Genomic DNA, 23955 nt, shown 5'->3' with positions numbered 1-23955 from the left:
TCACTCACGCACACCCGCCCACTCACTCACACCCACTCACCACTAATTCACGACTCTCATGCCCACCCACTAACCCTCACACTCACCCACACCCACCCACCACTCACTCTAACACTCTCCCACCCACCCACTCACTCTCACGCCCACCCACCACTCACTCTCACGCCCACCCACCACTCACTCTCACACCCAGCCACCAATCACTCACCACTCATTCTCACACCCACCCGCCACTCATCCTCACACACACTCACTCAACACTCATTCTCACACCCACCCGGTGTTTGCGGTCGCGTGCGTATTTACCGAGCGCGTTTTACGCAGGGGGTTTACGTGGCGGCGATCGCATTAAGGGTTCAGCGTGGTGCGTAATTCTGGCGTGTGTGCAATAAGGCTGCGCTGCGCACTAACTCATTACCTGCGCCAGCGCTCGCGCAGCAGCCGCGCTATTTTTAGCGCGTGCACGTGGTGGGCAGCAGGTCCGGTTGTGCGCGCGCCCGCAGCCCCCGCAGCGTGAGTGGTGGTTTACGTGGGGGGTGGGAGGCAGAATAACGTGAGGCGGTGGAGAGCCAGCAACGAGCCATGTCCCACAGAGAGGATGCTGGTGCGGGGAGGCCGATGACTCGATCGGCGGCAGCCCGGCGTAAAAGAGAGGAGGTCCAAGGGGGAGAGGTGGAGGGGGGCATCAGCCCTCACACACCATCTAGCCATTTCTAGCGTATATACGGTGCTCAGCCGCCATCTTGTGTGGGGAAGGCGCCCAACCACCAGGCGGCCACCCACCATTATTTCACGTGGAAGGCGTCCAACCGCCATCTTACGTAGGAAAGGCGCACAAACGCCCTCTTAGGTAAGGAAGACGGCAAACCGCCATTGTGCGTGGGGAAGGTGCCCAACCGCCATTTTACGTTGGGAAGGTGGCCAACCGCCATCTTAGGTAGGGACTTTGCCCAACCACCATCTTGTGTGGGGAAGCCGCACAACCGCCATTTTACGTGGGGAAGGCGCCCAACCGCCATTATGCCCACCCTAGCTGGGCATTATGACCCCACCCTTCCTGACCATTATAACCCCACCCTACCTGGCTATTATGAAGCCACCCAACCTGGCCATTATAACCCCACCCTTCCTGACCATTATAACCCACCTTACCTGGCCATTAGAACCCCACCCTACCTGGACATTATGAACCCAGACCCCCACATGGCACTGACGATCGAAGGCACCAAACCCCACGAAAAAAATCGTCTGCAACGTTTTTCACATACTGGTGACTTCATATATAATTATAACAATCATATTTACAATAATAATATACAAAACTACACACGTACAATGCTATTTTAACACACACCACGTGTTAGGGTGGTAGCCTGAGATAAGGGGGGCCCTGGGTAAGCTACTGGTGAGTGTGTGGTGGGGTGAGCGTGTGGTGAGTGCAGTGAGTGGCTGTGTCCAGTCCATGTCTGGCGGCCGCTCTTCAGTCGTCTTCCACAGCTGGTCTCCACGATAGTGAGTGTGGTGAGTGGGTGTGTGGGGTGAGTGAGTGTGGGTGGCTGGGTGTGTGTGGGGTGACTGTGTGTTTGTGGGTGGTGCGGTGCTGCTGCTCGTGGTGGTTGTGGTTGGCACCGACTCCACCACCACCACCACCACCACCACCCCGCTACTCTGCCGTGGGCTGCCCACCACACAGCAGCAGGCGGCGGAAGATCGAGGAGAGCGCCCTGCCCATATGGGCCAGACCCCTTTGCTTCTTTTTCTTCTTCTTCTCCTGCTGCTGTTGCACCTCCTCCTCCTCCTCTTCCATCTGCTCATCCTCTTCTGTCTTCTCGTCCACTTCCATCTTCTCCTCTTCCTCTGTCTCATCCTCCTCCTCCGTCTGATCCTCGTTCTCCTCCTCCTCCACCTCCTCTGTCTCATCCTCATCCAGCGATGATGACAAGGATGATGATGATGATGATGGGGGCTTTTTCTCCGACTCAGCTCTGTGGAGAGAGAGGCAGCAGCACCACAGCAGCGCATCATCATAATCATCGTCATGCTGGTACTACAGCCAGAGGTCGCGATCGGTCCCCACGGCCAGAAGTGGACCTGGCCATCACAAATGAAAGCAGCTCAACCAAGTGGCTGATATCATCATCATCATCGTCACGTGGGGATTCATAGCGGCAGCCCAAATACTAAATTCATATAGATGCATCGAGACCCATACTCATAGAGACCCATACAGACTCACAACGACCCATACTCAGAGACCCTGCACTGAGCATACAGAGGGAGTCTCACCGTAGATCCGCAGCTCCAAAGGCCTCGCTGGTGATGGGGGTGGCCTCGATCGTGGTGGGGGTGGCCTCGCTGGTGGCGGTTGTGGCCTCGCTGGTGGCGGTTGTGGCCTCGCTGGTGATGGGGGTGGCCTCGCTGGTGGTGGGGGTGGCCTCGCTGGTGGTGGGGGTGGCCTCGCTGGTGGTGGGGGTGGCCTGGATGGTGGTGGGGGTGGCCTGGATGGTGGTGGGGGTGGCCTGGATGGTGGTGGTGGTGGGCGTGGCCTCGCTGGTAGTGGGGGCGGCCTCGCTGGTGGTGGGGGCGGCCTCGCTGGTGGTGGGGGCGGCCTCGCTGGTGGTGGGGGCGGCCTCGCTGGTGGTGGGGGCGGCCTCGCTGGTGGTGGGGGCGGCCTCGCTGGTGGTGGGGGCGGCCTCGCTGGTGGTGGGGGTGGCCTCGATGGTGCTGGGGGTGGCCTCGATGGTGGTGGGGGTGGCCTCGATGGTGGTGGGGGTGGCCTCGATGGTGGTGGGGGTGGCCTCGATGGTGGTGGGGGTGCCCTCGATGGTGGTGGGGGTGGCCTCGATGGTGGTGGGGGTGGCCTCGATGGTGGTGGGGGTGGCCTCGATGGTGGTGGAGGTGGCCTCGATGGTGGTGGGGGTGGCCTCGATGGTGGTGGGGGTGACCTCGATGGTGGTGGGGGTGGCCTCGATGGTGGTGGGGGTGACCTCGATGGTGGTGGGGGTGGCCTCGATGGTGGTGGGGGTGGCCTCGATGGTGGTGGGGGTGGCCTCGATGGTGGTGGGGGTGGCCTCCATGGTGGTGGGGGTGGCCTCCATGGTGGTTGGGGTGGCCTCCATGGTGGTGGGGGTGGCCTCCATGGTGGTTGGGGTGGCCTCAATGGTAGTGGGGGTGGTCTCAATGGTAGTGGGGGTGGCCTCCATGGTGGTTGGGGTGGCCTCCATGGTGATTGGGGTGGCCTCCATGGTGATTGGGGTGGCCTCCATGGTGGTTGGGGTGGCCTCGATGGTGGTGGGAGTGGCCTCGATGGTGGTGGGGGTGGACTCGATGATGGTGGGGGTGGACTCGATGGTGGTGGGGGTGGCCTCGATGGTGGTGGTCTCGTTCTGGAGCCAGCCGTGACTCAGCGCCTGCTCCGGTGTCATGCGGAGTTCTGGATCCCACCTGGGGGGGCGGGGGGGATGGAGACAGGGGAGGTGAGGATTTGACGTTCCCATCTGTACGTGTGTGTGTACGTGTGTGTGTGTGTAATGGACAAGGGTGGTGTTATGAACCCGGCAGAAACCCGAGTTAGATTCCTGCACACGGCCAACACCAGTGACAGCGATTATATTATCTGAACTGGTCCTAGGCCTCCCCTAGGTCGACTCAGCCTCAATTGAGTACCTAGTGTAAATATCACCACTGGGGAGACAAAGGTGGCCGGACGTGGTGGTGCTAGCCACCCACCTCCTCTGTGTGTGCCACAGTGCCGGAGGCCTTCATAGGCGGTGCTGCTACTCGCTACTACTAACAGCACTTGCCCCTACAATCTGCTAGAGTCTACACGGGGGATCTTTGTCTGTGTATAGGCGCTGCTACTCGCTACTACTAACAGCACTTGCCCCTACAGTCGGCTTGAGGCTACACGGGCGGTATGTGTCTGTGTTCTTACTGCAGGCAGCTGCTAATGAAGGCCACAAGCTGAGCTCCACATCCCCGCAGCACCAAATGCAGGGGGACACTTGCCGGGAGTCGTTTCCTGGCCGGGCAGTGAGGCTGGCCGGCCTCGTCTGTAGGACAGAGACAGAGAGAGATATACATACACACAGAGAGGGAGATAGAGACAGAGAGATACACAGAGAGACAAAGAAAGAGCAAGAGAGACAGAGAGAGACACATACACAGACAGAGACAGAGAGATGGAAAGAGAGACACACAGAGAGAGGCATGCACAGTGTCACCAACCACCCACCCACTCACCACCACACCGCTACCCCTACAAAACTACCACCTCACCACCACCTCACCACCACACCACCTCCACTACCACCTCTACGCCACCACCAAAGCACGACCACCACCTCACCACCACACCACCACCACCTGACCACACCACCACTACCACCATACCACCACACCGCTACCCCTAGAACACCACCACACCACCACCATCGCCACCACCAACACCTCACCACCACCTCACCACCACTACCTCACCACTACCTCACCACAACCACACCACAACCACACCACCACCTCACTACCACACCACCACCACACCGCTAGCCCTATACCACCACCACATGACCACTACTTCACCACCATTATTGCCACCTCTATACCACCACCACACCACCACCCCGCCACCACCACACCACCACTATCGCCACCACTAACACCTCACCACCACTACCTCACCACCACCACACCACAACCTCACCACTATCCACTGCCAAATAACCACCACACCACCACCTCACCACCACCTCACCACCACACCACCTCGACACCACCACCTCACCACCACCACCTCACCACCACCACCACACCATCACCACCTCATCACCACACCGCTAGCGTTACACCACCACCACCTCACCACCACCACCACTACCTCTCCACCACTACCTCACCAGCACTTCACCACCACCACACCACCACCACACCACCACCACACCACCACCACACCACCCTTCAACTCACCAAAGTATGCCGCTCTTTTGCGAGCTTTCTCCACCATTTCTTTTGGAGGCATGCCCAGGATCTGCGCAACCGTTTCAAGACAGGCACACAGAGGGACACACGCATGTTACACGAATGTTACACACATGTTACACACGGGGACCCATACATAGACCCATAGAGGTCCAGAGACTCATATAAAACCATTGAGACTCAGAGGCCCACACTAAAACTGAACTATTTTTATTTCACCAGGGAAGGCCCCACTGAGCTACGTGGCTGTTTTTCATTGGCTGTACGACGAAAGACCTGAACGTGACATTATCATTGTTGCTCAGCGCATCTAGCATCATGGGTGAGTAGGTGGGTGAGTAGGTGGGTGGGGGGAGGGTGAGTGGGTGGGTTAGTGGATAGGTAGGTGGGTTGGTGGGTGAGTAGGTAGGTGGGTGGGTGAATGGGTGGGTGAATGGGTGGGTAGGTCGGTGGGTAAGTGGGTGGGTGAGTGGGTGAGTGGATGGGTGAGTGGGTGAGTGAGTGGGTGGATAGGTCGGTGGGTGTGTAGGTGGGTGGGTTACTGGGTGGGTAGGTGGGTGAGTCAGTGAGTAGGTGGGTGGGTGAGGGGGTAGGTGGGTGGGTGAGGGGGTGGGCGAGTGGGTGGGTAGGTGGATGAGTGAGTGGGTGTGTAGGTAGGTGGGTGGCTGGGTAAGTAGGTGGGTGAGTGGGCGGGTAAGTAGGTAGATGGGTGGGTGGGTAAATGTGTAGGTGAGTGAGAGGATGCGTAGGTAGGTGGGTGGGTAGGTGAGTGGGTGGGTGGTTGGGTGGCTGGTTGGGTGACTGGCTGACAGAGTTGGGTGACTGAGTGACTGGCTGGGTGACTGGCTGGCTGTGGGCCAGGTCGTCGCTCGAGGCCCCCCAGGGAGGCTCCCCAGTCACCTCGATGCAGCATGCCAGGTGGTCGTCGCGGCTGAACGAGAGGAAGAGTTCCCTGTCGGTGGCCAGCTTGGCGACGGTGCAGCCCAGCGACCATGTGTCCACAGCGCAGGTCGCCGGGTAGCCGAGAAGCACCTCGGGGGCGACGTAGGCGAGGGTTCCTCCCACGTGCGAGGCTGTGCAGACGACAACAGCAGCGATGATGATGAAGATTGTAGACTAGGTACGTGTGTGTAGGTGGGTGGGTGGGTTGGGTGGCTGGGTTGGGTGGCTGGGTTGGGTGGCTGGGTGGGTGGGGGGTGGATGGTTGGGCGGGTGAGTGGGTGGATGGCTGGCTGGGTGGATGGGTGAGTGGGTGGATGGCTGGGTGGGTGGATGGATAGATGGATGGATGAGTGGGTGGGCGGGTGGGTGAGTGGGTGGGTGGATTCATGGGTGGGTGACTGGATGGGCAGGTCAGTGGGTGAGTGGGTAGGTGGCTGGATGGGTCGGTGGCTGGATGGGTCAGTGGGTGGGTGGGTGCATAGATGGATGGGTGGGTGGGTCAGTGGCTGGGCGGATGGGTGGATGGCTGGGTGGGTGAGTGGGTGAGTGGGTGGGTGAGTGGGTGGATATCCGGCTGGGTGGGTGGATGGGTGGGTGGCTTGATGGCTGGGTGGGTGGATGGCTGGGTGGGTGGGTAGATAGATGGATGGGTGGTTGAGTGGGTGTATGGGTGGATGGGTGTATGGGTGGATGGGTGTGTGGGTGGGTCGCTGGATGGGGGGGGTCGGTGGGTGGGTGGGTGGATGGGCGGGTGGGTGATTGGGTGGGTGGATGGCTACCTGGCTGGGTGGGTGAGTGGGTGGGTGGGTAAGTGGGTGGATGGCTGGCTGGCTGGCTGGGTGAGTGGGTGGGTGGGTGAGTGGGTGGATGGCTGGCTGGGTGGATGGGTGAGTGGGTGGATGGCTGGCTGGGTGGATGGGTGAGTAGGTCGCTGGATGGCTGAGTGGGTGGGTAGATGGCCGGGTGGGTGGTTGGGTGAGTGGGTGGGTGGCTGGATGGCTGGGTGGAGGGGTGGATGGGTGGGTAGATGGATGGCTGGGTGGGTGAGTGGATGGCTGGGTGGGTGGATGTATGGATAGATGGATGGGTGGGTGGGTGGGTGAGTGGGTGGGTGGGTGAGTGGGTGGCTGGGTGAGTGGGTGGCTGGGTAGCTGAATCAGTGGGTGGGTGAGTGGGTGGATGGCTCGCTGGGTGGGTGCGTGGATCACTCGGTGAGTGGGCGGGTGAGTTGGTGGCTGGATGGCTGGGTGGGTGGGTGTCTGGATGACTGGGTGGGTGGATGGGTGGGTGAATGGCTGTGTGGGTGGGTGCATGGATGGATAGATGGATGGATAGATGGATGGGTGGGTGAGTGGGTGGGTGGGTGGGTGGATGGGTCTGTGGGTTGATGGGTTGATGGGTGAATGGATGTGTGGGTGGGTGGGTGAGCGGGTGGGTGGATGGGCTAGTGGGTGGATGGGTGGGTGGGTGGATGGGTGGGTGGGTGAGTGGGTGGCTGGATGGCTGGGTGGGTAGATGGATGGGTGGATGGCTGGGTGGGTGGGTAGGTGCATGGATGGATATATGGATGGGTGGGTGAGTGGGTGGGTGGTTGGGTCAGTGGCTGGGTGGGTGAATGGGTAGGTGGGTGGCTGGGTGGGTGGATGGGTGGGTGGATGGATGGGTGGGTGGATGGGTCAGTGGGTGGGTGGATGGGTGGGTGGATTGATGGCGGGGTCGGTGGGTGGCTTGATGGGTGGGGGAATGGATAGGGTTGATGGCGAATGGATGTGTAGGTGGGTGGATGGGTGGGTAGATCGGTGTGTGGGGGTGTCAGTGGGTGGATGGGTGGGTGTGTGTGGGTGTCTCCACTCACTTTTGCCATCCACAAAGAAGCTTGAGGCGAAGTTCCTGACCCTGACGATGCCATCTGCGATGTTCGCCAACAGAACGTTGCTCTGGACGGGGAGTGAGCCACAGGGAGGGAATTCACACCCAGCATGGTCAAGGCGGTGAGCGTCGTTTACGACCGAGCGTCTGTGCAGGGGGACTGCCTCCGCTCACAGACGTTCAACTTACGAAGTTTCAGAGATATGCGCAAAAAAACAGTGACATCTACATCTGCAGAACGTGAAGAACCTGTGGCATCTACATCAACAGAACATGAACAACCTGTGGCACCTACAGAACGTGAAGAACCAGTGGGATCTACAGAGCATGAAGAACCAGTGACATCTTCATCTACATAACGTGACGGAACAGTGGCATCTATATTTACAGAACATGAGGAACCAGTGGCATCTACATCTACAGAACGTGAAGAACCAGTGGTATCTACATCTGCAGAACGTGAAGAGCCAGTGGCATCTACATCTGCAGAACGTGAAGAACCAGTGGCATCTACATCCGCAGAACATGAGGAACTATTTGCATCTACATCTGCAGAACATGAAGAACGAGTGGCATCTACATCTGCAGAACGTGAAGAACGAGTGGCATCTGCATCTGCAGAACGTGAAAAACCAGTGGCATCTACATCTACAGGACGTGAAAAACCAGTGCCATCTACATCTACAGGACGTTAAGACATAGTGGCATCTACATTTGCAGAACGTGAAGAACCAGTGGTATCTACATCTGCAGAACATGAAGAACACCAGTGACATCTACATCTGCAGAACATGAATAATCAGTGGCATTTACATCTGCAGAGCGAGCACCAGCGCCCCAGCGTGTACAACAACCGCCATTCGCCACTAAGTGGCGGTGGCGTCACCACGACGCTTGTGCCAGGCCATGTGCACCTTGAGGCTACGTGAAGTGTCGAACGCCCGCTGGCAGGAGGTCACGGGGCAGACCCAAGTGCCACAGGTCGACTGACTCAGATGACTGGCTGATGCACCACCTGTGCCCCCTACTGTGCCAACCTGCTGTGCTTTAGCCACCCGGCGCTCTGCTCGTTGTTGTGAGCGTCGCTCCTCCATCCTCCGTTGTTGTTGGAGGGCAACTGCCTCCAACTGCCCAGCAGCGTCCTTCACGAGCCTCCTCCATAGAGGCCGATCTTGACACCACTGGTACCAGTCATCGGCAAGTCCACTTAGCTCCACGTCCTTCTGTGCCACATCACTCAATCTCTTCTCTAGCCCGTGCCGCGCCCATTTAGCTCCCTCGATCCGGCCAAACAAAAGCTGTTTCGGCATGCGGTGGCTGGGCATGCAGGCTACATGACGCAGCCAACGCAGCCTTGCCTGCCGGAGGAGCTCACCGATGGGACCGTGCCCAGATCTTTCAAAGATTTGTGAGCTCCTCACACAATCCAGCCTGGTTAAACCCAGGATGGATCGTAGGCAGGCTAGCCTATATGTTTCTAACCGGCAAAGATGTTCCATTAGGGGGGTCCACGTTTCGCAAGCGTAGAGAAGGGAGGGAATAACTGTGGCCGAGAAGACCTGAAGCTTAGTGCGGAGAGACAGACCAGGTAGCTTCCACACAGCGTGACGCAACCGATGAAAAGATATTGCCACTCGACTGATTCGGAGTGAGACCTCTGCTGTTAAACTGGAGCCGGTCATAAGCACACTGCCCAGGTATGGGAAACTCTCCACTCTCTCCACAACTGCCCAATCACCGATTGAGAGTTGTGGGGGTGGAGTGTCCAATGGTACAAAATACCCAGGCAGGTGCTTAGTTTTGGTGGGGCTGATGGTAAGGCCCCATCTCTTAGTGGCACGCTCCAGTCTCAGCAGCAGGGTCTCCAACTCCTCCTCTGAATGAGCAGTTATTACCAAATCATCGGCATACATAACGTGGTTGAGCAAGAGGGAGCCATCCCTTGACCGCACCCGGGCATCGATCAGCCCCTCATTATATCTGTACCAAATGGAGATTCCCCCGGTACAGCTATTGAAGGCTTAACGAACTAGGTAGTCAAAATTGATGTTAAATAATGTGGGAGCCAGAGGACATCCCTGTCGCACCCCAAGGTGTACAGGTAATGGCTCTGACTCCCGGCCACGTAGTTTTACCCGGGCTGGCTCACCATCATGAAGGTCCTTAATGATCGTGAGCAGAGGGTCAGGGACTCCAAAAGCACGAAGAACAAGGTCAATAAAGCAAAGATGTAGGTCTTGTTGGAATTCCCTACACCTCTGCTGTAGCAGACGGACAGAAAATATGGCATCTGTGCAGGACCGCACTTTCCTGAAACCACATTGGGGCTCCACAAGCCTCTCCTCAGCATGCCTGGCAAGGCGATGTTGAATAATCCTTACCAGGACCTTTCCCGGCACACTGAGGAGTGAGATGTCCCTGTAGTTGTTACAGTTTTTGCGGTCCCCCTTCTGCCAATCCTGCGGAACCCATCCAGTGGTCCAGACTGTTGTTATGATGTCATATAGGGCAGTCTGTGCACAAACGCCACCCTCCCTCAGCATTTCGCTTGGGAGATCATCTCTACCCGGTGCCTTTCCTGGTCTCAGACTCCGGATCACCTTCAGTACTTCCTCAACAGATGGCAACTCAGCCAGCCACTCACAGGGGGTGACTTCTTCCAATATTTGAGGCACTGCAGCCTCAGCAGGATCATCCCCACTTTGTGCCACGATGTTTTCCTGGCTGATGGATTTCCCCTCCCCCAGGACCTCACAGAAATGCTCAGCAAATCTGCAAACCTGTTCCTGGGGGTCAGAGATTGGATCACCGTCTTTTCCCCTAATGGTGGTAATAGGTGTGGCGCTGCAGGTTACTTTTTTGATGGAGTTAAATAGAGATTTGTGATCGCGGGCCACTGAGGCAGACTCCATCTCCTCAGCAACCGGCGACCACCACCCATCATTGCAGCGCCTCACGGCTCTCCGAACCTCCGAGCGAAGGCTGTGGTAAGCCTCCTCATTCTCTGACGTGGGATTCTGTAGCCGATGACAGTGGGCCTGTCGCTTTTTCTCAACCAACCTCAACACCTCCTCTGTCAGCCAGGGTCTCTGGGGAGGTCTGGACCACGTATCCAAAGCAGCCATTGCAGCTGCATGAGTCACAGTCCTAAACCTCGCCCATTTACCCTGGACATCAGGAGGATAACTGAGACCAGGCCACTTTAGATTGGAATGGGGTCCTGGGTGTACACCCACCACCGGAGTGGAAGAATGGCAGGTGCATCTTACAGATGACTAGTCGATGGTCAGAGGGCAGATCAGCTCCACGGTAGGTCCTGGTGTCAAGGACATGGGCTCGCATCAGCTGGTCCGTCACTATGTAGTCCAGCAGATGTTCTTGCTTGGACCCGGCATGCATCCATGATGTTGTGTGGATGCGCCAATGCCGGAACAGCGTGTTGGTAATTACAAGCCCATGGGCTGCACAAAAATCTAGTAGCCTCCTACCGTTGTTATTGAGCTGATCTGGCCCATGCCCTCCAATCACTCCAGACCAGGTGCCAGCATCATGACCAACTCGGGTATTGAAGTCACCCAACAAGATGACTCTATCCTGAGGGGCCACTTTAGCCAGCACCTGTGGCACGAGGTCATAGAAGGCATCTGACTCATCGGCTTTGCCTGCATCCCTCCACGGATGTTCGTCTTCGGAGGGGGCATAAATAACCATGAACACCACTCCTCTCCTCCGGTTGATGGGAAGGCGAGCCCAAAGTAGCCTGGGGCTTACAGCTTCCCACACCTCACCGCCATGCTCCCACGCCCCCTTCATTCTTTTGTTCAAAAGAAGAGCCACATCCTGTTGTTTGGCAGTCTGTTGCCCCGAGTAGAGGACTGTCAACCGCTCATGGTGGCAGGAGCCAGAACCGGTCCACCGGACCTCCTGAATGCCACAGAGATCCAGGCGGTACCGGTCCAGCTCCCGACAGAGGAGTGGCAGCCTCTCCTCCGCAGTGAGCGTTCGAACATTCCACATGGCCACACGAAGTGGCTTTTCGTTGTTTCTGGAGGAGCCCCGAGGGTAGAGATTCAATCTCCTGGCTGCGCCAATTGGAGTTTGGCCAGGAGACGTCATAAATGCCTGTCCCCCCGGGGCCTCCGGCACAAGCTTATTAGTTACATATTTCAGTCATGGTTTAGTGGTAAAATTTTGAAGGTGGAGGGTTACCAGCCCCTCGCACCCGTCCAGAGCCCCCCGTTTAGCCACTGTGGTGGTCACAGACGCCATGAGGGGAGTAGCCAATCGGAATTGGCCCTCCCCCCACAGCACTGTCCACGACAGAGTTGCCCATCCGGCACTGCGAGTAGTTAGCGGGTTGTTTTGCCGTGTACTCACCCACACACACAGACACACCCACACAAAGACACCCACACACACACACTTACACACAGACACCCACACACATATACACCCACACACACAGACACCATTACACAGCATGCACTCCACTCACGGGCTTGATGTCCCCGTGTACGATGCCCCGGGACTTGGTGTGGGCCAGGAAGTGGAGGATGGCCCTAGTGTACGACCTCACCGCATCCTCGTGACTTTGCCACAGCGTCATCTGTCTGAGCACGCAATGGAGTTTCGCCCTGCCATGCGGAGAGACAGCGACCATGTCAGTGACGTCAGCGACAACGTGAGCGACGACGTCAGTGACATCACCGGTTAGCGTGCCGCGCTGCGAACCTGGCGGACCGGGCTCGGTTCCCGCACATGGCCAACACCCAGTGACGATTATCTGAACCGGTCCTGGGTCTACCCTAGGTCGATTCAGCCTCAAATGAGTACCTGGTGCGATGTGTAAACATCGCCACTGGGGAGACAAAGGCGGCCGCGCGTGGTGTTGGCCACCCACCCCCTCGTGTGCCGTGCTGGCCTTTAAAGGTGCTCGCTAACAGCACTTGCCACTACAGTCTATTAAGGCTATATGGGGGATCTTTGATTTTTGTGTGCGTATGTTGAAATTCATTCACACCGTACGTAGCCAAGCATGCTAATGTGTGGGTCTCTATGGGTGTCTGTGTGGGTGTCTCTGTGGGTCTCTATGGGTCTCTGTGGGTCTGGGGGTCTGTGGGTCTCTGTGTGTGAATGTATGCAGAACTTCTTTTGCACCATACATAGCCAACCGTACTAATGTATGGGTATGGGTGTCTCTATGGGTCTGTATGGGTGGTGGTGGTGTTGTGGTGGTGGTGTTTGGTGGTGGTGGTGGTGTTTGGTGGTGGTGGTGTTTTGTGGTGGTGGTGGGTGCTGGTGGGTGATGGTGGATGGGTGGTGGGTGGGTGGTTATGGTGGGTGGTTGGGTGAGGGGTTGTGCTGGTGATGGTGGGTGGTTGAGTGGGTGGTGTGGTGGTGATGGTGGGGGGGTGGTGGAGGGTGAGTGGGTGAGTGGTGTGGTGGTGAGTGAGTGGGTAAGTGGTGGTGGTGAGTGAGTGAGTGGGTGAGTGGTGGTGGTGGTGGGTGAGTGGGTGAGTGGTGGTGGTGGTGATGGTGAGTTAGTCGGTGGTGGTGGTGAGTGAGTGGGTGGTGGGTGAGTGAGTGAACGAGTGAGTGGGTGAGTGAATGTTGGTGGTAAGTTAATGAGTGAGTGAGTGAGTGAGTGGTGGTAGTGGTGCTGGTGGTGTGCGTACTTCAACAGCTCCATGACAAGGCATTTGTGGCCTCGAAAGTAGAAAGTCTCCACGACCCTGACTACGTTGTAGTCCACGTTGCTACGGTCGCTCTGGAGCTCCATGGACATTAACAGCTCTGTTCTCTGGTGCTTTTCTTCCCTGGAGCTGCGAGCGAGTGAGCAAGTTCACAGAACGAGAGAGAGAAAGAAAGAGAGACAGATAGAGAGAAAGAGACATAAAGAAACAGAGATCAAGACAGAGACAGACAAAGAGACAGAGAGAGACAGACAGAGACAGAGAGTTTAGACTTTAATATACAGTGGGTCTGTGTGTGGAACACTGAGTAGTAGTAGTGGGTCTGTGTGTGGAACACTGAGTAGTAATAGTGGGTCTGTGTGTGGAACACTGAGTAGTAGTAGTGGGTCTGTGTGTGTAACACAGAGTAGTAGTAGTGGGTCTGTGTGTGTAACACTGAGTAGTAGTAGTGGGTCTGTGTGTGTAACACTGAGTAGAAGTCGTATTGGATCTGTGTGTGTAACACTGTGTAGTAGTAGTGGGTCTATGTGTGTAACACTGTGTAGTAGTAGTGGGTCTATGTGTGTAACACTGTGTAGTAGTAGTGGGTCTATGTGTGTAACACTGAGTAGTAGTAGTGGGTCTGTGTGTGTAACACTGAGTAGTAGTGGGTCTGTGTGTGTAACACTGAGTAGTAGTAATGGGTCTGTGTGTGTAACACTGAATAGTAGTAGTGGGTCTGTGTGTGTAACACTGAGTAGTAGTAGTGGGTCTGTGTGTGTAACAGTGAGTAGTAGTAATGTGTCTGTGTGTGTAACACTGAGTAGTAGTAGTGGGTCTATGTGTATAACACTGATTAGTAGTAGTGGGTCTGTGTGTGTAACACTGAGTAGTAGTAATGGGTAATGCGTAGTTGGTCTGTCGCTATCAATATTATCCACAATAGAGGTGAGTTTGGGTTATATGACGTAAATATAAATGTTGTGTCATTAAACCCGCCACCTGACACACGCCCAATTGGTTGAGGTGATTTGTCACCTAAACACAAAACGCTTGGCCAGCTCGTTACTTGCTCAGCACTTAACCGGTTGTTGTGTTGGAAAGTGTCAAAGTCAATTGTCAGTGTTGTGGTGGGGTTCGTCTCCAACACACAACCAGTGGTGGCGGTGGTGGTGAGGGTGGTGGGGAGGTGGTGGTGGGGTGGGAGTGTCGCTGTGGAGGTGGTGGTGGGGAGGAGGTGGTTGAGCGATGGAGATTCAAGTAAAGGATGTTCAGTCATTGTTTGTTGTTGTGGTTCACAGCCAGCAGCAGTCCCATAGTGTGTGTTTGTTTATTGTTCTTGTTGTTGGTGGTGTTATTGTTGTTGTTGACTGCACTGCTGCGCCAGGGCCCACTCACGTGGAGGGCGAGGCGAGGATCTTGAGAGCCACCATCGTCCGAGTCTTGTGGTCCAGACACCTCACCACCACGCTCTGCCCACCCTGCCCAATCTTCCTGTCCAGCTGGAAGCGGTAGTAGAAGTGCTCGTTCTGGACCTGCAGGGGTCACAAGAGGTCAGGGTGGGGGTCACGAGGAGGTCACATGTAGCCAACAGTGCTAATCTGTGGGTCACTGTGGGTGTTTGTGGGTGTCTCTGTGCATCTCTATGTGTCTGGGTGTCTCTGTATGTGTGTATGTTGAACTTCTTTCGCACTGTACGTAGCCAACCGTGCTAATCTGTGGTGCTTTATGGGTATCAGTGTCTCTGTGTGGGCCTTCATGATAGTGAACAGGCCCGGGAAAAACTACGTGGCCGGGAGTCAGAGCCATTCCCTCTACACCTTGGGGTGTGACAGGGATGTCCTCTGGCTCCCACATTATTTAACATCTATTTTGACCACGTAGTTCGTGAAGCCTTCAATAGCTGTACCGGGGGAATCTCCATTTGGTACAAATATAATGGGAGGCTGATCGATGCCCGGGTGCGGTCAAGGGATGGCTCCCTATTGCTCAACCACATTATGTATGCCGATGATTTGGTAATAGCTGCTCATTCAGAGGAGGAGTTGGAGACGCTGCTGCTGAGACTGGAGTGTGCCACCAAGAGATGGGGCCTTACCATCAGCCCCACCAAAACTAAGCACGTGCCTGGGTATTTTGTACCATCGGACACTCCACCCCCACAACTCCCAATCAGTGATGAGGCAGTTGTGGAGAGAGTGGAGAGTTTCCCATACCTGGGCAGTGTGCTTATGACCGGCTACAGTTTACCAGCAGAGGTCTCACTCAGAATCAGTCGGGCGGCAATATATTTTCATCGGTTGTGTAACGCTGTGTGGAAGCTACCTGATCTGTCGCTCCGCACTAAGCTTCAGGTCTTCTCGGCCACGGTCATTCCCTCCCTTCTCTACACTTGCGACACGTGGACCCCCCAAATGGAACATCTTCGCCGGTTAGAAACATTTAGGCTAGCCTGCCTACGATCCATCCTGGGTTTAACCAGGCTGGATTGTGTGAGGAGCTCACAAATCTTTGAAAGATCTGGGCAAGGTCCCATCGGTGAGCTCCTCCGGCAGGCAAGGCTGCGTTGGATGGGTCATGTAGCCCGCATGCCCAGCCAACGCATGCCGAAACAGATTTTATTCGGCCGGATCAAGGGGGCTAAACGGGCGCAGCACGGGCTAGAGAAGAGATGGAGTGATGTGGTACAGGAGGATGCGGTGTCAAGATCAGCCTCTGTGGAGGAGGCTCGTGAAGGACGCTACTGGGAAGTTGGAGGCAGTCGCCCTCCAACAACAACGGAGGGCGGAGGAGCGACGGTCACAACAATGAGCGGAGCGCCGGGTGGCTAAAGCACAGCAGGATAGCACAGTAGGGGGCACAGGTGGTGCATCAGCCACACATCTCAGACAGTCGTCCCCGTGGCACCTGGGTCTGCCCCGTGACCTCCTGCCAGCGGGCGTTCAACACTTCACGTGGCCTCAAGGTGCACATGGCCTGGCACAAGCGATGTGGTGATGTCACCGCCACTTAGTGGCGAATGGCGGTTGTTGTTGTTGTGTCTGTGTCTTTGTGTGTGTCTGTGAGTCTCACAAGGATGTAGTTGTTGTCGTCGTCGTCAAATTCTCCGTTCTTCACTCCCCCTCGTGAGCTTCCTTCCCCGTCCAGAGTGAAGAACCAAACTTCCTGCATGGTGGCCAGCTCCAGCTTCTGGCGCTCAGTCAAGTGAGGCTTGAAGAGACTCAGGATCGCTGCACAGATGACAACAATAACAACTTAAACTATTTTTATTTACGCACACACCAGGTTAAGCCCCCCACCGAAGTGACTGGTATCATCATCCTAATCGTCGTCATCATCATCGTCATCATCATTATCATCATTGTCATCATCGTCGTCATCATTATCATCATCGTCATCATCGTCATCATCGTCGTCATCATCGTCGTCAACATTGTCATCGTCGTCATCATCATCGTCATCATTGTCATCGTCAAACTTCGTCATCAACGTCATCGTCGTCGTCATCATCACCGTCATCATCATCGTCATCATCGTCGTCATCACCATGTGGGAGCCATTTGCTCTAAGTGCACGTTGATACAGACTTATAGAGACTCATAGAGAACCACAGAGATCCTCAGAGACCCACAAAGAACCATACTCATATAGAACCATAGAGACCCAAGGAGACCCATAGAGCCCCACAGAGATGCACAGAGACCCTCATAGACCCACAGAGACCCATACTCATATAGAACCAGAGACCCACAGAGACCCACTCATATAGACCATAGAGCCCCACAGAGATGCATAGAGACCCTCATAGACCCATACTCATATAGAACCAGAGACCCACAGAGACCCATACTCATATAGAACCATGGAGACCCACAGAGACTGCCACTCATATAGAACCAGAGACCCACAGAGACCCATACTCATATAGAACCATAGAGCCCCACAGAAATGCACAGAGACCCTCATAGACCCATACTCATATAGAACCAGAGACCCACAGAGACCCATATTCATATAGAACCATGGAGACCCACAGAGACTGCCACTCATATAGAACCAGAGACCCACAAAGAACCGTACTCATATAGAACCATGGAGACCCAAGGAGACCCATAGAGCCCCACAGAGACGCACAGAGACCCTCAGAGACCCACAGAGACCCATACTCATATAGAACCATAGAGCCCCACAGAGACGCACAGAGACCCTCATAGACCCACAGAGACCCATACTCATATAGAACCATAGAGACCCACAGAGACTGCCACTCATATAGAACCAGAGACCCACAAAGACCTATACTCATATAGAACCATATAGACCCACAGAGACCGATACTCAGAGACCCACGGAGCAGTACAGGGTGCGTCTACGGATGATGAACTTCGTTCGCACTGCACGTAGCTAACCGTGCTAAGGTATGGGTCTCTGTGGGTGTCTATGGGTGTCTCTGTGGATTTATGGTTCTGTGTGGGGTGTATCTGTGTGTTTATGGGTCTCTATGGGTGTCTCTATGTGTCTTTGGAGTCTCTTTGGGTATCTCTGTGTGTCTATGGGTCTCTATGGGTGTCTCTATGTGTCTATGGGTATATCTGCGAGTCTCTATGTGTCTATAGGTGTCGCTGTGGGTCTAAGGGTCTCTATGGGTGTCTCTGTGGGTGGCTGGGTGTCTGTGGGTCTCTATGTGTGTCTCTGTGGTGGTCACTGCGTGGATTTGTTCCCCTTCACATTTTGAGGAATCACCATCGTCACGCTTTTATCAAAGTGTTTTTTCGCTGCTGCTGTGATGATTTGATGATATCAGGCCACTTGGTTGAGCTGCTGCTATTGAGCTGCTATCATTCTTAGACTTTGATGATTTTCCTGCTCATCTCTCTCTCTCTCTAACCTTTGGGTGATTTGCTGCGGATTAATCCGGTGCCGGAGGTGAACGCGCTCCACGTGGTGATAGACGGAGGCTGCCTCCCACTCGGTCCAGCTCGACTTGTCTACACACACACATAAACACACACACGTACAAAGACAAAGATCCCCCGTATAGCTTGTAACAGACTGTTGGGGAAAGTGCTGATAGCGAGCCCCTATGAAGCCCAGCATGGCACACGAGGGGGTAGGTGGGCAGCACCATGCCCGGCCGCCTTTGTCTCCACAGTGGCGATGTTTACACACCACACCAGGTACTCATTTGAGGCTGAGTCGACCTACGGGAGGCCCAGGACCGGTTCAAATAATCGTCACTGGTGTTGGCCATGAGCGGGAATCGAACCCGGGTTGCCAGGTTCGTGGCACAGTGCGCAAACCGCTACACTACCGCTCCCCACATACACATAAATACACACATACACACACATAGACAAAGGTGCAGTAGACTCGTCAACACACACACACAAATACAACGGTCCCCTTGAGGCTGTAACAAAACTGTGTTCAAAGGTGTGGGTGTTGTTCGTAATTGTGGGTGTTCGTAGGTGGGTAGTGTTCGTAAGTGTGGATCTTTGTAAGTGTGGGTGGTGTTCGTAAGTGTGGGTGTTCATAGGTGTGGGTGGTGTTCGTAAGTGAGGATGTTCGTCAGTGAGGGTGTTCGTCGGTGTGGTGTTCGTCAGTGAGGGTGTTGGTGTGGTGTTTGTAAGTGAGGGTGTTCATCAGTGTGGGTGGTGTTTTGTAAGTCCTGGTGTGGTTCATATGTCAAGCGAAAGGGGTCACGCATACCATGGCGCTAATTCTGAGAGTAGCGTTGTTGTGCTCCGTAAATATCTCGGTGTCTCTGTGTGGAGAGTGGAGGGGGGGGACGGAGGAGAGAGTCAGTGGAGGGCGAGGTCACCGCGATCACAAGTGGACTCACATCGTCAACACGGACTCACACATTCATCACAAACTCACATCCTCATAACGAGCCCACATCCTCACTACGGACTCAAACCCTCACCAATAACCCACAATACAAACCCCATTCACCAAGAACCCACAACACGAATCCACACACTCACCAAGAACCCACAAAACAGACAAACACACTCTTACCACGAACCCACAATACGGACCCACACACTCACCACGAACCCACAACATGGACCCACACACTCACCACGAACCCGCAACACGGACCCACACTCTTACCATGAACCCACAACACGGACCCACACACTCACCACGAACCAACAACACGGACCCACACACTCACCACGAACCCGCAACACGGACCCACACACTCACCACGAACCCACAACACGGAACCACACTCTCACCACGAACCCACAACACGGGCCCACACTCTCACCACGAACCCACAACACGGACCCACACACCACGAACCCACAACACGGACCCACACACTCACCACGAACCCACAACACGGACCCACACACTCACCACGAACCCACAACACAGACCAACACACTCACCACGAACCCGCAATTCGGACCCACACACTCACCACGAACCCACAACACGGACCCAGACGCTCACCACGAACCCACAACACGGACCCACACACTCACCACGAACCCACAACACAGACCCACACACTCACCACGAACCCACAACACAGACCAACACACTCACCAGGAACCCGCAATACGGACCCACACTCTTCCCACGAACCCACAACACGGACCCACACACTCACCACGAACCCACAACACAGACCAACATCCTCACCACGAACCTGCAACATGGGCCCACACACTCACCACGAACCCACAACATGGACCCACACACTCACCACGAACCCACAACACGGATCCACCCACTCACCAAGAACCCACAACACGGACCCACACACTCACCACGAACCCACAACACAGACCCACACACTCACCACGAACCCACAACACAGACCAACACACTCACCAGGAACCCGCAATACGGACCCACACTCTTCCCACGAACCCACAACACGGACCCACACACTCACCACGAACCCACAACACAGACCAACATCCTCCCCACGAACCTGCAACATGGGCCCACACACTCACCACGAACCCACAACATGGACCCACACACTCACCACGAACCCACAACACGGATCCACCCACTCACCAAGAACCCACAACACGGACCCACACACTCACCACGAACCCACAACACGGACCCACACACTCACCACGAACCCACAACATGGACCCACACACTCACCACGAACCCGCAACACGGACCCACACTCTTACCATGAACCCACAACACGGACCCACACACTCACCACGAACCCACAACACGGACCCACACACTCACCACGAACCCGCAACACGGACCCACACACTCACCACGAACCCACAACACGGAACCACACTCTCACCACGAACCCACAACACGGGCCCACACTCTCACCACGAACCCACAACACGGACCCACACACCACGAACCCACAACACGGACCCACACACTCACCACGAACCCACAACACGGACCCACACACTCACCACGAACCCACAACACAGACCAACACACTCACCACGAACCCGCAATTCGGACCCACACACTCACCACGAACCCACAACACGGACCCAGACGCTCACCACGAACCCACAACACGGACCCACACACTCACCACGAACCCACAACACGGACCCACACACTCACCACGAACCCACAACACAGACCAACACACTCACCAGGAACCCGCAATACGGACCCACACTCTTCCCACGAACCCACAACAGGGACCCACACACTCACCACGAACCCACAACACAGACCAACATCCTCACCACGAACCTGCAACATGGGCCCACACACTCACCACTAACCCACAACATGGACCCACACACTCACCACAAACCCACAACACGGAATCACACACTCATCACGAACCCACAACATGGACCCACACACTCACCACGAACCCACAACACGGACCCACACACTCACCACGAACCCACAACACGGACCCACACACTCACCACGAACCCACAACACGGACCCACACACTCAACACGAACCCACAACACGGACCCACACACTCAACACGAACCCACAACACGGACCCACACACTCACCACGAACCCACAACACGGACCAACACACTCACCACGAACCCACAACACAGACCAACACACTCACCACGAACCCACAACACGGACTCATACACTCACCACGAACCCACAATACAAACCCACACTCACCAAGAACCCACAACACGGATCCACCCACTCACCAAGAACCCACAACACAGACCAATACATTCACCACGAACCCACAACACGGACCCACACACTCACCACGAACCCACAACACGGACCCACAACACGGACCCACACACTCACCACGAACCCACAACATGGACCCACACACTCACCACGAACCCACAACACGGACCCATACACTCTTACCACAACACGGACCCACACACTCACCACGAACCCACAACACGGACCCACACACTCACCACGAACCCACAAGATGGACCCACACACTCACCACGAACCCACAACACGGACCCACACACTCACGACGAACCCACAACACGGACCCACACACTCACCACGAACCCACAACACGGACCCACACACTCACCACGAACCCACAACACGGACCCACACACTCACCACGAACCCACAACACGGACCCACACACTCACCACGAATCCACAACACGGACCCACACACTCACCACGAACCCACAACACGGACCCACACACTCACCACGAACCCACAACACGGACCCACACACTCACCACGAACCCACAACACGGACCCATACACTCACCACGAACCCACAACACGGACCCACACACTCACCACGAATCCACAACACGGACACACACAGCTCACCTCGTAAAGATTTTCGAGTGGATGGCTTCGACAGAACCTGCTCGAAAGTCGATGATGAAAATGAAGCAGCCGTAGATCCAGAAGCAGCCGCCTCCTTCAAATCCGTCTAAAATTCTGAAGAGACGTTATAGCAGCCACGCCCCGTCGAGTGACGTCTAGCAAAGCGACCACGCCCACCGACAGCTCCTCCCCTGGGCACCACCCACCACCCTAGCGTCTACTTCCGGGTTGGGGAGATTGGAGGCGGCGGCGGGAAAATCTGAACCCTATCTGGGCCTCCTCTAGGTCGACGCAGCCTGAAGGTGCCTACACGGGACTCAGTGTGATGAGTCTGTGGGTCTCTGTGTGGTGAGTTTATGGGTCTCTGTGTGGTGAGTCTGTGTGGCGAGTCTGTGGATCTCTGTGGTGAGTCTGTGGGTCTATGTGTGGTGAGTCTGTGGGTCTATGTGTGGTGAGTCTGTGGGTCTCTGTGTGGTGAGTTTGTGGGTCTCAGTGTGGTGAGTCTCTGTGTGGCGAGTCTGTGGGTTTCTGTGTCGTTTGTGGATCTCTGTGTGGTGAGAGTAGGTTTTTGTGTGTGGTGAGTCTGTGGAACTTTTTGTGGTGAGTCTCTGCGTGGTGAGTCTGTGGGTCTCTGTGGTGAATCTGTGGGTCTCAGTGTGATGAGTGTGGGTCTCAGTGTGATGAGTCTGTGGGTCTCTGTGGGCCTCTGTGTGGTTTATGGGTCTCTGTGGTGAGTTTGTGTGGCGAGTCTGTGTGGTGAGTCTGTGTGGTGAGTCTGTGTCTCTGTGGTGAGTCTGTGTGTCTCTGTGGTGAGTCTGTGGGTCTCTGTGTGGTAGTGCAGTGGTTAGTGTGCTGTGTGTGGGAGAGGTGGTGCAGTGGTTAGTGCGCTGTGTGTGTGGGGAGCGGTAGTGCAGTGGTTAGCGCACTGTGTGTGGGGAGCGGTGGTGCAGTGGTTAGCGTGCTGTGTGTGTGTGGGGGGAGCAGTAGTGGAGTGGTTAGTGCGCTGTGTGTTGGGAGTGGTGGTGCAGTGGTTAGCGTGCTGTGTGTGTGGGGAACGGTGGTGTAGTGGTTAGCGCACTGTGTGTGTGGGGAGCGGTAGTGCAGTGGTTAGCGCACTGTGTGTGTGGGGAGCGGTGGTGCAGTGGTTAGCGCACTGTGTGTGTGGGGAGCGGTGGTGCAGTGGTTAGTGCACTGTGTGTGTTTCGGGAGCGGTGGTGTAGTGGTTTGCGCACTGTGTGTGGGGAGCGGTGATGCAGTGGTTAGCGCACTGTGTGTGTGGGGAGCGGTGGTGCAGCGGTTAGTGCACTGTGTGTGTGTGTGTGGGGAGCGGTAGTGGAGTGGTTAGTGCGCTGTGTGTGTGCGGAGCGGTGGTGCAGTGGTTAGCGTGCTGTGTGTGGGGAACGGTGGTGCAGTGGTTAGCGCACTGTGTGTGGGGAGCGGTAGAGTCGCGTCGATAGAAAAATAATAATCAAGGTAAGGTTAAATCTTCATTTGAAGCTTTCGTGACTGCAGGAATCCATACTCTGTGGTTAGCGCACTGTGTGTGTGTCTGTTGGGGGAGCAGTGGTGCAGTGGTTAGCGCCGATGCAGCTCCCTATCGATGTGCCTGTTACAGAGGCAGATTCCCGGAGCCTGCCACTTGCAGAACTGAATTGTGTGTGTTGTGTCTCTGCTTATATCTGAAATTCCCTCCCCTCGGCTCGCCTTCTCAGAAAGGACCGGAA

At 55.7% G+C, this 23955-nt stretch overlaps 1 protein-coding gene across 1 annotated transcript; it reads right to left on the bottom strand.

Moving 5' to 3' along the window:
• Nucleotides 1-1265: 1265 nt before the first annotated feature.
• Nucleotides 1266-22411, bottom strand: LOC142924199 (uncharacterized). The gene is made up of 13 exons (XM_076066012.1): nt 22232-22411; nt 19170-19224; nt 18349-18448; nt 16533-16690; nt 14859-14995; nt 13464-13610; nt 12284-12422; nt 7775-7856; nt 5878-6050; nt 4966-5026; nt 3935-4052; nt 2287-3444; nt 1266-1985 (listed from the first exon to the last, which is right to left on the bottom strand). The coding sequence occupies exons 2-13, from the start codon at nt 19170-19172 to the stop codon at nt 1664-1666; spliced, it is 2598 nt and encodes an 865-aa protein (XP_075922127.1). The 5' UTR covers nt 19173-19224; nt 22232-22411; the 3' UTR covers nt 1266-1663.
• Between the last annotated feature and the right edge of the window lie 1544 nt (nt 22412-23955).

Source organism: Petromyzon marinus, chromosome 10 (assembly GCF_048934315.1).
Source record: "Petromyzon marinus isolate PM22_M1 ecotype Great Lakes invasive population chromosome 10, UKy_Petmar_22M1.pri1.0, whole genome shotgun sequence".
NCBI classification, from domain to species: domain Eukaryota; kingdom Metazoa; phylum Chordata; class Hyperoartia; order Petromyzontiformes; family Petromyzontidae; genus Petromyzon; species Petromyzon marinus.
Note: the sequence above shows the minus strand (reverse complement) of the source record. Positions and strands in the feature narration are given on the sequence as shown.